The following is a 13,981-nucleotide window of genomic DNA, read 5'->3' on the forward strand; positions in this document are numbered from 1 at the left end:
AAACTGCCTTTATCTCAACCCACGAGTTTTATCTTTAACTCTTCCAATTCTCTCCCCCATCCCACTGAGGGGGATTGAGTGAGCAGCTGTGTGGGGCTTAGTTGCCAGCTGGGGTTAAACCACAACACAAGCCCTGTGCCATGGGCAGGGACACCTTCTACTAGATCATGTTGCTCCAAGTCCCAACCAACCTGGCCTTGAGCACTTACTCCTTCATCCCTTAGCAGAAATCCAAGACATTATTACAAGACACCAACTGAACACAAAGGACTTCAACCAGCTACCACATCACTCTCCATTACAGTACTTTACCAGGCACAACCCAGTGACTTGCTGCAACGATACACAGAAAGGAAGATCTAGCTTACAGCTCTTCTAGTAGGTCACACTTGGCCCGTTCCTTGCTGTCCCCACCCCACGTGGCCAATGTGCAGGTGTCACAGGCTGGAGGTGGATGGACAACAGCTTGCTCTATCTTGCCCAAACAAATCACGTTAACAGCGTATCAAGACTGAGTGGGATCTGGCTCATGCACTCCACCTTGTGACCCAAAAACCTTGACCCCGGTCACATTATCAATAGCAGCAGTGGCAGTATCAACCTGCACGTGAAATATTAGCAACTAATCTGTTACCAACTTATTCCAAGGTGGCAGCCAGCTGTGGATTCAACCTTCAGGCAACACCACAGGTTTGTTTTTTTTCCTTTAAGTTTCCTTTAAGTGTTTGGGGGGGGGTGTTTAGAACCCCAATTACCTGTAGGTGATGCTATGCTGAACCAGTATTCTCCTGCTACACAGGAACTCAAAAACGAAACGCCACCAAGGCTAGGAGGAGCCTCCAAATCAAATTCTCAGAGCTTCGAGACAGTCCTTGAATGCATGCTGCAAGAAATCCCCCATACAGACACACCTTTCTTATCACAGGAGGAGGAGGGGAGAGAGAGGAAAAGAGATTAAAACCAAGACAAAAGCCAGATCCTCAGGTAACAGAAAAATCAGAGATGCTCCCTCAGTTTACACTACCATGGATTTGGGCCAAAGGTGCTTTTAAAGTCCTTTTATGAAATATTTTAATCTGCCTTTCTATCTGCCATTTGTGCAAGCTATGCAGAGCTTTCCAGAGAAATTATTTATTCAGTTTTACAGCAACTAACCTGAATTTCCAGACCGCTTCAAAAGAAAAACTGAAGTATTTCTTTACAAAAGGCAAGGAGCATTAGGTTTCTTGCCCCCTTGTTTTTCCTTTTCTTTTTTCCTCCACCCCTCAGCTGAAACATCTCTACCTTTCATCTAATAAATAAACAAACTATGTATCTTTCTACAAAAAAAATGCTCTTCCCTTGACATCCATGCCAAAAACGTGCTGGTATTTTTTTCAGGATATTTTGCTGAAGCTACCTAAAGTGAAACAAATTCCTTTTCTTTTTTTTTTTTAATTGGTTTTTCAATGCGACCACCTACTTGAAAAAAAAACAGTTAGCCTTACATTGCTGGCTGCAGTCCTACAACCTAGAATAAACTAAACAGAAAGCTGAAAGCATGGGATTACCGCTGGCTTGGCATTAGCAGGGCACCCTACCAAAAACATCCACCATCAAAAGCACATTACAGGGTCAGTGAAAGTGGCCACACTGTTGCACGAACCACCTCAATTGTTACTTCCCAGATTAAAGAACAGAAAAGTAGCAGCACAAAAGTTAAATACAACTGAGGCTCTAATCCAAGTCCATCAGATGAAGGATCAGTTCCAAATTTCATGGACCCACCAGAACGCAATTCTGGCACCCAGGGAGGTGGCCTGGGGATGGGGAGCTCGGGTAGCACACACCTATCTTGACTGATGCACCTACTATATGCCTGCGACAGGGGAAGCAATATCACACACAACAGGTTTGGTTTAAGGCAGGGTTTAAGGCCCTTACAACTGTATTTCATCACGAGTACGCTCCAGTTCTGGGAGGTGGAGGGCAGACGTACATTTTATTGTGTGGAGTTGCCCTCTACTCAACCCAGCCCAAGACCTTCACTTACACGAGCCTGCGATTAGGGGATTCAGGTCATGAGCAAGCAGATCTCACGTTTTAATTCTCTCTCTCTCTCTCCGTTTCGGTTGCCTGAATCTCCAGGATAAGCAACATCACGTTCTTGCAGAAATCTAAGCAAACTTGCATGCACCAGCTTTCTCAAAACAGAGATGCATGAAGTCAATCGTAGTAACCTCCCACCCAAAAGTGTTGGATGCTGCCACTGTGCCATGCCACTCTTCCCCCCACACTGAGGGCTCAAAACAACAGTCCTAAGGCCAGTTTCACCTCTGTCTCAACAGTCCAGCTAACAATACATCCAGCATCAAGTTCATCAATACTGTTGCATTTGTATTTCCCCTCTGGTACACCCCCCAGAAAAATGTACATCTGAAAATACAGCAGCCTGCACCTCCTCTCGCTCTCCCAGCTAGCAGGGTTCCTCCCAAAAGCACTCTGCTGAGAGCCACTTTGGCAACCTACAGGTTTAAGACTATCCTAAAAACACCCACACACCCAGTATCAGACTGCAGCCCTAGCTCCGCTCTCCTGTAAGCATCACACAGGATTAGACCCTTGCTAAGTGATCTGGGACTGCAGTAACATGCTCCCAGCATTGCTATTCATGGCAGCTTTCACTACCTGCAGATGCTGTCCAAAAATACAGCAGAAAAATTTGTGCTCTTGGGAGCTCATAGTCTAAAGGCAGGGGTCAGGAGAAACACTCTGTTCTTATTAATTCAGTTCAACGGAGAGGAGAAAAAAAAGAAAGTCAAATCTGTATGCTTCTCAGAAGCAGATTATGGCTAATAATACAAAGATTACTGACATTAAATGAATTTAAATTCATTCTTCTATCATTCAGAATATTAAGTTTTTTACTTCCTCCCAGTATTGCTCCCATTTGTAGTCAGCTTCACTTTCTGCCTATCACAAAGATGTTATATTTGGACTATAATCATCATAATGGACTTCTCCCCCTCGGCAGTTTTAGTTGTACTAGGCATCTTAAAAAAAAAAAAAAAAAAAAGCGCATTTGTAGTGTTAATTTAACAAGCATCCTATCTTCCCCCCCCCCCTTCCTTTTTTTTTTTTAGGCAACTGCATAACTCTGTAAACAAGTTCTGCACTCCTAATGGCTTTTTTGCCTATCAACAGGCAAGGGGGAAGCCACCTGCACAGCAGCAGTGTTACTCCTGTAGAAGGAACAAGTGTTGCTCAGCCCAGGGCTCTGCTAGGGAAGGGCATCCAACAGCGCTGGCCAGCCCAGACACACCACAGCATCAATACATCACAGGCACAGGGGGCCAACAAAAAGTATCTGTCGCTGGTGACCAAAACTCAATTTTAAATTCAGGTTGGACCTCATTAATGTTTGGACTCAAACTAATGACATTGCTCTGCACTACCCCTCCAGGAATTGAACGGTTTTTACAGCCAGCACCAGCAACCTAAAGATGGAGCACAGTAACAGGAACAGAGTCAGCCACCGATTTACTTTCAGGAGGAGAAACTTTTTGAAATTTAAAAGTTCCAATTCAGCTGTAGGATCCCTCTCCCCAGACATATCCCACAAGTTTCCTCCTCTCTTTGCATGCACTGAAAGTCATATAAACTAGAAACACACAGGACGAAGTGGGTGCAGACCCTGCAATATGGATGAATCCTGCAGCATTGTGCAACCAAACGCTCTTCCCATCCAGAAATCACCAGGTACTGTATCACCCAGGTTAGCTCAGCAGATGGAGATGCTCCAAGACTTCAGGGAGAAACTGCTTCTCACATAAGCTGGCATGCAAAATGGTGTAATTGCCCAACTAAGGGCATGTAGGACACTCTACGGCTGGGCTGAATTTACAAATCCTGGTACCTTCTAGAGGAACAAGACGGGTGGCACTACAGAAAATAAATAAATCTGTTGTTAGACATACCAGAAACTTCCCTGTACCTTATAAACAGATCGCAGGGTCTTGTCAGAAGGATAATCTTCCACCTAACATAGGAGACAGAATTAACTTGCCTTTCAGCAGCAGCAGCCTCATTCCAACCTTGGTATCTGAGCATCAGCTACCAAACGCATCATATTACAACACGGTCACCAGAGCTGAAGAAGTCTCCAACCCAGCTGGCCTCTCCCTTCAGCAAGGCTGATAAAAAAACCTCATGCAGAATCTGCCCCACATGCCCTACTCATCCCCTCAGTCTCAGAAGAAACGTGGCTCACTGCTACTCAACTGACTGCTCTGGAGACCCTGAAAATCATAGTAAAGGCGGTCAGTCCCAAGTGAGAGCCACCCAAGCGAGCTGTCCTGGGCAGACTGGTCCAAGGGAGTACACAGAGAAGGCAGGGGAAGGGTGGGAACAACCTGCCCGTGCTTCTGAGCGAGGTGGAGGAGGCTGGTTGCATCCAGAGGCAGCAGGGGAAGCATCACGTCACTGCAGAACGGCTGGAGGGAAGGGGCTCACTGTTCCTCCCGCAGGACAACAGCACACTCCGGTTGGCCTTATTTACGTGACCTGTAGTGTAATTCCTCAAGCACCACATGAAAGGTGCTGCTGCATTAGCCAGACCATGCCTAGGAGCTTGAGGCACAACAAACACTAGCTCGTTACAAAGGCTAAGCTTAATGAAGGACACCAAGGTTGTCACGCCGAGTGCTTCACCGAGTAATTAGTCAAGTCGAATTCACGGGTGGTGGCCCTGGTTTGAGGAACAAGCCGAGGACCTAGGAGGGAGACATTCATGGATCCAGGAGTGAAGCGCAAAGGCAAGTTGGTGACACCAGTGCCAAACCTGGACAGTCTGTCCAAGGACACAGAGGCACTACACAAGACACCTCTGCGCTCTGGCTTCCATGGTCAGATCAATGCCAGCATCTGGAGGCTTCAGAGAAAGAAGGACGGACCACCTGTAACCCTATTGATGGCTCCATGCTACTGTTTCTTTATTGTACCTCAAAAATAACTTTACTGAAATGTATCTGAAAATGCAATACTAGCCCCCTGGGCCAACATAGCTCATTACTATTTATTTCAAAACATTCAGACTATATTTAAAAGGATCCCACTGATACCTGGTATGGCTATAAAAAGATCTATCCAACCTGACTTGCCAGCTGTAGACAGGGTAGGAGATCCTACAACCAAGCGGCTTGATTAAAAAGAGTGAACAGCATTGATGGAAGAGTTTTGATCAGATTTGGGCAAGAGAAACCCAACGCCCTTTTGCTGCCCAGCCCAGTCAGGGAAGAGCCCAAAGCACCCAATCCTCTCTTCTCCATCCGTTTTGTATCTTATAGCCTGGGGTAACACTTTGCATGCTGTGGACTAACCCAGCACTCTGGAGAACAACTCCCAGCAGCAGCCCGGCAGCCAGCCACGGCAATGCTCTTTTGCAGGAGCTGGTTTTCCTTGTAAAGGTTTCCCCATCAGCAAGCCGGGGATGTTTGGCAGCTCACCATTCCAGCCTTTAGGACCGCTTTAACAACCGGTCCATCAAGCCACACACGTCCCTCCCGGCGTCACAGTCCTGCACTGCACAACCACCACCCCTCTGCCCTGCAGTCCCAGGACCTTCCATCAAAAGATTACCAAACACTTCACACACATTAATGAGTTAAGTCCCAGCATCCCAATTAACTCCAGCAGCATTATATCCTCATGACCAAGGAACACAGTAGCAGGCTGAGGTGTCCCCATCTCACCATGAGCCTGCCAAGGAGCCAGCCATGGCAGCCAGACCTGCTGGCTCCCTCCCTCTGCTCAGCTACAGACCTGTAAGCTATTTCAAAGGCTCTTTCCAAAATAGAAAGATTAAAAAAAAAACAAAAAACCAAAAAACCCCAACCCTTTCTGTTTTCCTTGAAAAGCAGGTCTATGCAGCAAAAAAGGTACTAATAAAGGTTTCACCATCCAAATTAAAAGTCAAATGCAGCAGTAAAGAGTCCCTGAAATACAAGAAACACATTGTGCATGGTGTGAAATTTATTGCTGCCTTACAGAATGAAGCCAAACATCTTAATATGGAAAAACACCGCTACTTTTGACCCAAACAGATTGGGAACAGGAAGTAAAAACAAATCACCCAGCTGCGGCCTCCCCACGCTACCAGCAGTGCAGAAACCAGCGTTTCCTGCCCATGCTCGCCCTGGCCAGCGGCCGCCCGGGTCTGCACAACGTTTGCCCAGAGGCCAATCCCACCAAAACCAGTCAGGGTTTGTTATTAAAGCTCTTGCAGGCAAGATCAGGCCTTTATCAAAGGGGAATCAGCTGGGGAGAGCCAGGGAAGCAGGGACTGCAGGAATCGCCCTAAATGCTGCATCCATTTGCAAACCGTACAGGTCCAGGCTCCCCTGGGAGGGGATTCCCCTTCTTCTGGTGGCTCTCTCGATTTTCACCAGCCAAATTCCTGACTCAGGACAGACGTATTTCAGGAGTTAATTTTGGTTTTACTGCATCATCACCAGCAAACCCTGAGAAATTAAGTCAAGCCTCAATTGGCTCAAAACATAATTGCATTTCTCTTAAATAATAGCTTTGCATTACTTTGGTTTTTGTTGGGCTGGTTTTTTTTTTTGAGCTTGTGCATATTACATCCTAATTATATTTTCAAGCTTTCATTTGCAGCTACAGGAATAACCTAGAAAGACATACAGATGAGCTAATTTTCAAATCATCACTCAAGTAAGAAGCTGGAGCTTTTAAAAAAAGTGACAGGTAGACCAAGGGACCTGTAAGAAAAAAAGAAACACAAGAAAACAACAGTCCGGCATCTCTTTTGTGAAGGCCAGTAACTCATTGCCAACAAGAATAGCTTTAAGACTTTAGCAGAGCAAAGACTGACTATCACACACGTAATGCAACAGAAAATGTTGTTTACACAAACACTACACACGAACAGTAGCTCAGAACCTGATATTTTGATGAAAACTCTGCTTTCAGAAAAATCTTATAAGCATCACACTTACTAGCTCAAGCAGATTTTCCTTCCAAGATTTTAATAGATTACAGGCCAGGTGTAGAATACTTCATAAAGCAGAGTAAGATATCTGACTTGCGTGATTTTTGTTAAGAAATAATAGCAGCCAGCAAATTACAGCCATTAGTGCAACACTGTCTTCACAGCAGATTTATGCCAGCATTACTGAAAGCAGAATTTTACCCAACACCACTTCTGGGCAATACAGACATCTGCAGAACCAAGGGAAAAAAGCAAATAAACACGCAAAACCACACATTTTGTGCATAACCACCCAAGGCTTTTACAAGGACAGGTGTTTTGTGCCACCGTTCTGCAAGAAAGTACTTGGAGCATGCTCCAGAGTACACTCTCCTGCACGCAGCGACCTCCAGTCTTACCTCATATTCTTTTAAATCCCTCAGTTTCATGCTCCTAAATGCTGCTTTGGTGGAGGGCTCGTGCTGCGAGGAAGGAAACTCCCCCTGAACCCATTAATTGTGCTGCATCAAATCCTCCCTCTGCCCCAGCACCAAAAAAATAAAAAAAATCCAAGTTGGTCACACCAAGGAAAGAACAATAAGTGGGAGCTCGAAAAGGCAGAAGTGCCGCCAAAAAATCGGAGCTCTTTCTCAAAAAAAAAAAGGCCCTCCCTTAGGAAGCCTGCCAGTCAAACCCGATCACGAGGCTGTTTTCCGAGGGTGAATAGAGTTCTTATTGACACAGCTTATGTCTGCAGCATGCAGCCCTCCGCAAGGCTTTCAAGAGCAGATCCGATTACACAGACACATTCTCTCTGATTTTATGCATTCAGAAGCCCTCAGACATAAAATACCCAGCTCCGAAGGCCACCGTTCTTTTTTTCCACTCGCTACTGGCCTATGTGATTTTACCAAAAAAGAAAAAAAACCAACCACAACAACAAAAAAAAGGCAAGCCAACAGCTCCTGGCACCTTTACTTGGGCTGCAGAGGACCTCACCCTTGCTGAGCAGGGCCATGTAATTCGGAGGCCAAGCCACAGATTTGCTCTGTGTGAGTAATACAAGACAACTCATTCCCATGGTGGGTACTTAGCATCAGGAGGGGAGAAGGGAAAAAATAAATATCTGCTGACACCATTTAAAATGAGGGACGATAACATCGCTCTGGGTAGACAATCCTTCCTGGAAGATGGCACGGGAAAAGGGGAGGTCACACACCTTTTAAAAGAACAACACGCACCGCCACAGCTTAGCAGGCAAGAGATGCCCAACTGCAAAAGCATCACAAGCACAAATTCAGGTAAACAGCCTATCCAGGAGCAGCAATTTGTGTACACATGGGAACCCAGAGAAAACAAACTAAAAAGGTCCATCTATACCATTTTTATGCTTAGGGGGCACAATGAGGAACTCCTTTGCAGGAGCAGACACACATACAAAGTCTGGGGTATCTGCGATGCTGCACTGAAGCAGAGAACAGAGAATTACAAAATATTTTGTTATTATAAATGCTACAGCTTCAAGACTGTGCTTCAGCAAGAGAGACAAGTCTTTGCTTAAATCATGTAACAAATTAGGACCTGAGCGTTGCCCCAGAGAAGGATGCATGCACTACCCAGAGGTCTGGACTACACCAATTAAAAAGAAACTCACAAAAAAGGCTAACAAGCAAACCAGTGCATTGCACAAGTAACTGGTTCTCTTATCACCTAGAAGGGAATGCCTCCTGTATCAACTCATCCACACTGAATTGAAACTTCTCACTGAAACACTGCATATAGCAAACACTGCAAATAAGCAAGCTTGAGCTTCAGAGCTTTTAAGGGATTTTAAGAGCAAACACACACTGTTCAATAAAGACATCCTCTCCCCCCTACTTCCAGGCTGTGATCACTCCCCAGCCAAATGTTTCTATCATGTTGCAAAAGATTTTTCTCACATTTTTCCTGCTGGGTGCTTGGAGGCTGGACCTGGGTAACCCACGTACAAGATGCCATGTCTGTCTGTGGTGGCAGTTCTTCTTTGGTTGGACATTTTGCACTCTGTTTTCAAAGCACAGCAAGAGAGCCACAGCTCCTATGACTACCTTTGGAAACCGAGATCTAAGCAAACTCTGCTCTTCAGTGCACAGCCTTGCTCTCAATGAGCCGCCTCGTGTTTCTAGTACCCATTTTAGTTTCCACATGTGACTTCTAGCATGTTCATGGTGAGAAAAGCCTGCTCCTATGAAGCTGCATACTCTTTCCCAACACATCTGAGTCACACAATGGTTTGCTTCACTGCCAAAGCCAAGCTCTCACCACCGGCACAGCAGGGGTATCACCAAATCCAGACTGGATTCATCATCATCACCTGTGCCACATTAGCCACAAAGAAAATCTTCATTTGCTTTCAGGCTCCTGACTAAGCTGCAGGCACTGGCGAATAGGAAAGCAGTGGTTGATTTGTGTATGAAGAAAGACCCATTTGCAAGACTCTAGCAATGCAATTTTGCTGTCAGTTTAACACGACATAACCCAGTGCTGCTAATAAAAGCAGCAGTCCAGCCTCATCCTGTCCTGCCTGTGGACCCCAGGTACTTGCGCCAACAACCGTTTCTGTTGCCACATGGACCAAGCAAACCAAGGAAGCAGGGATGGCTAAAATAAGTATCACTTTCCTTCTTGCTATTCCTTAATATTCTTCTTAATCCACAAGGATGGCGAAGAGACTGGAGGAAAGGGCTGGAAGCAGGACCACTTCTTCCACCACAGCACCAGCTTCACAACTGATTTGCGAACTATGCTGCAGAAGGTAAGAAAGCAGGCCTCCTCCCCCTCTTGGCAGTCACAAGTTTTTAAGTCCTACTTTGAGATTCCCTCAAATGTGCAGAACAGCCTCTCAAAACCTCACTTCTGATGGCAGCACAAGTGCAAAACTCTAACATCCATGTATTCAGCTTGCTAAGATGGGGCAAACCCAGGAGAAAACTTCTAGGTCTGTAAAAATCTAATAACAACACTTAGGCCTCATGCCTGCCATTCCCCAACAGAGAAGGAGGCGGCAGAGCAAGCCACCACTGCTTGAGAAGTGGAACTGGGCATGAAAACAGCTAGAAAAACCTCTGTGTGGATGCAACACCCCAACACCTCAGACTGACAACTGCCCAGTATCCCTACTTGCCAATAACCTTCCTGCAGTACGTGGGCCAGCACCGGGAGAGAGGAACGGCAACCCCAGACCAGCTCCCTCTTTCTCCATGGGGATCCCTCACGCCCCTGCGGCAGCGGGAAGGACGTGGCACCCTGACTTCTGGCCTGGCCAGATGCCACAGGAGGCTGAACAGCGCAAGAGGTTACAGCACCGAGGGGCTAATTTCCTTAACGACCACCAGCTCTGCTTTGGGCCCCTGCCAGTCTATCCCAAACCGCCTGGAGGACAGCACCAGGCCTGCAGACACACAGCCGTACACACAGGCTGAACCAGGCACATACGCAAACCACAGCTGCTTCTGGGAAGGCTGACTGCGCCTGACAGCAGACTGCACCTTCTCCTGCTGTAAGCACATCCCGTAACACCTAGAAGCTTCTGCACAGGCCATTGTCTTTCAAAGAGAAACACTCTAACACTGAAATAGCTCTCAAACTTTTCTGGGCCATCACTATTTTAAAATGACTTCATTTAAATATGTACCACGTCTATATATATACACATGCACACACCAAGGGAAATTAGCATTCGTGAGAAGGGCTGGTGCCCACACATCGTAACTCTGCACAGCCTCCCAGGTCTGCCTGTGCATGACTGTACCACCACAGCTCCGCACTAGTACAACCCTACAGCAAACCAGAGCTGCTCGAGAGCCCCACGAGGATCCTGCCCCACTGGCAGGAGCACTGGAAAGACCACAGCCTATGGGCTCTCCACCAGACCCCCTTGCTAACACACATCTTTTCTTGGGGTATAGAGAGTGGTGGGGGCAGGGGAGTTTTAAGACCAAATTACAGAGTCCTTTAAATGATTCAGCTCTGCACAAGGCCAAACCCCCAAGTCCCTCCCTTCAGAAGTTCCCCCCCCCCGCGCCCACCACAGCAGAGATGCATGATTTGGACCTTCACTAGTAAATAAAAGCTCCAAGCAGCACGACTGTGCCACATAAGGCGTTTCTCTAACCTGGAGAGCAGCACCATTGCAGCCTCAGCGTACTACCTTAACAGCGAAATACCCGCAAGGAGGACCCATAGGGGGAAAACATCTCTGCAACCCCATGGAAGCTGCTGTACGGAAACTTTTAACTGCATTACTTCTGCTTCTGCATAATTTCAGAACAACTAGCTTAATTCAGACTGCTCCAACTCAGACACTCCATAGTTTCAACACGGCATATACACTATTACCTCGCTCTAATTACAGGATCACGTTACGTGTCCAACAACTGCTGCAATTTAGTCTTGCCTGATACACCCCAGCTCAAAATTGCTCATCCCACCTCTCACTCCCATACTTTTTGGCATCCTTTGAATAAAGGCAGGAATACCTAGCAACACTTCAGCACCTGACACACACGCACCCCAAGCCCCAAAAAGGTAAAGTCGTTATTCCCTTGTGGTAACGAAGACAAGGACTTTCAGCAGTGCAGAACAAACTACTTTTAGGCAGACAGCATGGATACGACACTACTGCTCACGCACTTGTCTGTGCAAACGTATTACAGGATTACTGCTAATAACCACCGCTGCGCAATACCATGAATTCGCACGTCGTTCCCCCGAGCCAGGTGTTGATTTCGCACGGAGGCTATCCGCGCAAGAAAGGAGTTTTCAGAGAAGCAAAATCTGCAGGATCAGGCCCTCGGAGTTTCACTACTTCAAAGGCAGGGGACGTTCCTTTACAGCAGCGCACGCCTTGCCTTTGAGCTCCAAACTGCATCCGCAGCCACCGCTGCCACGACCAGGGCAAGGTTTTTCCTCCCCGCCCGAGCCGAATGCTAACAGGTCTCTTGCTTGCGTCTCACCTCGCCACCACCTCATGCTCTGCCAGGGAATATTTTGTTCCCCGAGCGGACGAGCCGTCCGGCCATCGCTCCACGATGATTCAGCAAGGGGGTGGCTCCCCGTCGGAAGGCACACCTACTGCGAACTGTCATACCACGGGGCTGGGTGAAAATGGGAGAACTTGCTCTATCTATCATGGCTGCACTTTCCGAAATGCGTAGACCTGGCCTGGTAGGGTCGAGGGGGGCAAAGGGGGGAGCAGGGGGGAATCCATCCGCAGGCACATGGAGATAATTCAAGGAAATATCTCGAGGCTTTTAACTACGGCACAGTAAACGAGGGGGAAAAAAATAAAAAAATAAAAAAAGAGAGAAGCCACACACTTTCGGAGCCAGCATCAACTTCGCCAGGCTGTGTTCTTTGTTTCTAGGCAGACTCCAGTGCGGTGGCAAGAATGAACAAATGCGCATGTCTTCATAAGAGTCCAAAAAAAAAAAAAAAAAAAGGAAAAAAAAAAAAAGGAAAAAAAATCCCCCTTCCCCTCCGGCCCCTCTCTCCCCGCTGTAGCGGCAGGGGACCGCTCCGCTCCGCATAGTTTGCGCTGCTTTTTCAGAAGTAAAAGTCCGCTCCCACCCTGCTCCGAGCAGGCATTTCGCTACGCTACGAGGCGGCGATGGGTAAGACGGCGCCTGGCACACTTTCGGCTGCAAAAATTAGTTTTGGCGCGGGATTTTTTAGTCTTTTCTTTCCTTTTTTTTTTTTTTTTTTTCCTGGTTGTTTTGAAATGAACGAAAGCACGCCGCAGCAGCGCCCGGCGCCGCGGTAGCCCCCCTCCGCAGGCGCCCCGGGGCCGGCCACAGACAAAGGAGCGCTGCGCCGGCACCCCCGGGACAGCCCGCCGCCGCTCCCGGGACAGCCGCCAGCGGCCGCCGCGCCCCGGGCGCGGGACGAGCCCCCGCCGCCGCCACAGACGCGCCCGCGTCCCCGCCGACCCCCCTCCCCAGGACGCGCCAGACCCGTCCCCGGGCGCCCCGCGGCTCGGCGGGGGCAGCCGGTGCCCCGCGGGCCGGGCCCGGCCTTACCTCAGCGGCGGCGCTAGCAGGCAGCGGGCGGCCGCACCGTGCCACGCGCGGCGGCACGGGGCGAGCCACGGGGGCCGGTTTAGCGCGGGGGCCGGCTGCGCGCCGCCATTTTAACGCCTCCCGCCCGCCCTCCGCCCCCCCACCCCCCTCCTCCTTCCCCGCGGCTGGCGGCCACGCGCGGCGTGGAAATGCCACTCGGCGGCGCCCCCCACACACACACACACGCCCCCCTTCGCCCCGCCGACGCCGTTACATTGACGCAGCGGCTCCCGGTCGCCGAGCCCGCCGTGGCGGAGCTAGCAGGGCAGCAGCAGCCGCCGCCGTCGTGGCCCCTCCGCCGCCTCCCGCCGCCGGGCGCACATGGTACGCTCCGGGGCCGCGCCGCGCCGCGCCCCGCCGGCCGCGCGCGCCGCCGCGCCGCCTGGCTGCTGCCATGGCAACCGGCCGGCCGCGCCGAGCAGGCCCGGCCCGACCCGGCGCCCGCCCGCCCCGCCGGGCCCCGCGCACCGGCCCACCCGTGCGGCGGCCGGCCCCGGGGGGCTCCGGGCCGGTGCTGCCCCGCCGGACTCCCGGGCGGCTTCTCCCGCGGCTGCGGGGTTACGCTGCCGCCCCCCGCTTGCGCCGGCGTGACACGGGCACCGGGCCCGGCACCGCACCCCTTCCCGGCCGCTGGACCCACCGCCACCGCCGCACCCCCCCACCGAGTCCCCGCTGTCCCCAAAGCCACCATCACTTGTGCCTGCTGTGCCCCTCCTGTCGCCAAAGCCACCGTCACATCCCCCCGCTGCATCCCCGCTGTCCCCAAAGCCACCATCACACACCCCCGCTGTCTCCAAAGCCACCATCACATCCCCCTGCCGTGTCCCCGCTGTCCCCAAAGCCACCATCACATCCCCCTGCCGTGTCCCCACTGTCCCCAAAGCCACCATCACATCCCCCTGCCGTGTCCCCGCTGTCCCCA

At 49.8% G+C, this 13,981-nt stretch overlaps 1 protein-coding gene across 10 annotated transcripts in view; it reads right to left on the reverse strand.

The window, feature by feature from the left end:
- MBNL3 (muscleblind like splicing regulator 3) overlaps window positions 1–13,424 on the reverse strand; it is a 97,866-nt gene extending 84,442 nt beyond the window's left edge. For 3 of the 10 annotated variants that reach the window (XR_008735183.1, XR_008735182.1, XM_055727129.1), the window contains exon 1: window positions 13,274–13,423. Coding sequence is in view for 1 of the 10 variants with exons in the window: in XM_014277446.3 (XP_014132921.1) it covers window positions 11,691–11,693 (3 nt within the window). In the remaining 9 variants the exon portion in view is untranslated. Of the gene's footprint in view, window positions 1–11,690; window positions 11,914–11,958; window positions 12,061–13,020; window positions 13,148–13,273 lie in introns of those variants that run through there. The other 7 variants (XM_055727128.1, XM_055727124.1, XM_055727130.1 and 4 more) reach the window with 6 other exon arrangements.
- Window positions 13,425–13,981: the final 557 nt, after the last annotated feature.

The sequence above is a fragment of the Falco cherrug genome, chromosome 15, assembly GCF_023634085.1.
Source record: "Falco cherrug isolate bFalChe1 chromosome 15, bFalChe1.pri, whole genome shotgun sequence".
Classification (NCBI taxonomy): Eukaryota; Metazoa; Chordata; class Aves; order Falconiformes; family Falconidae; genus Falco; species Falco cherrug.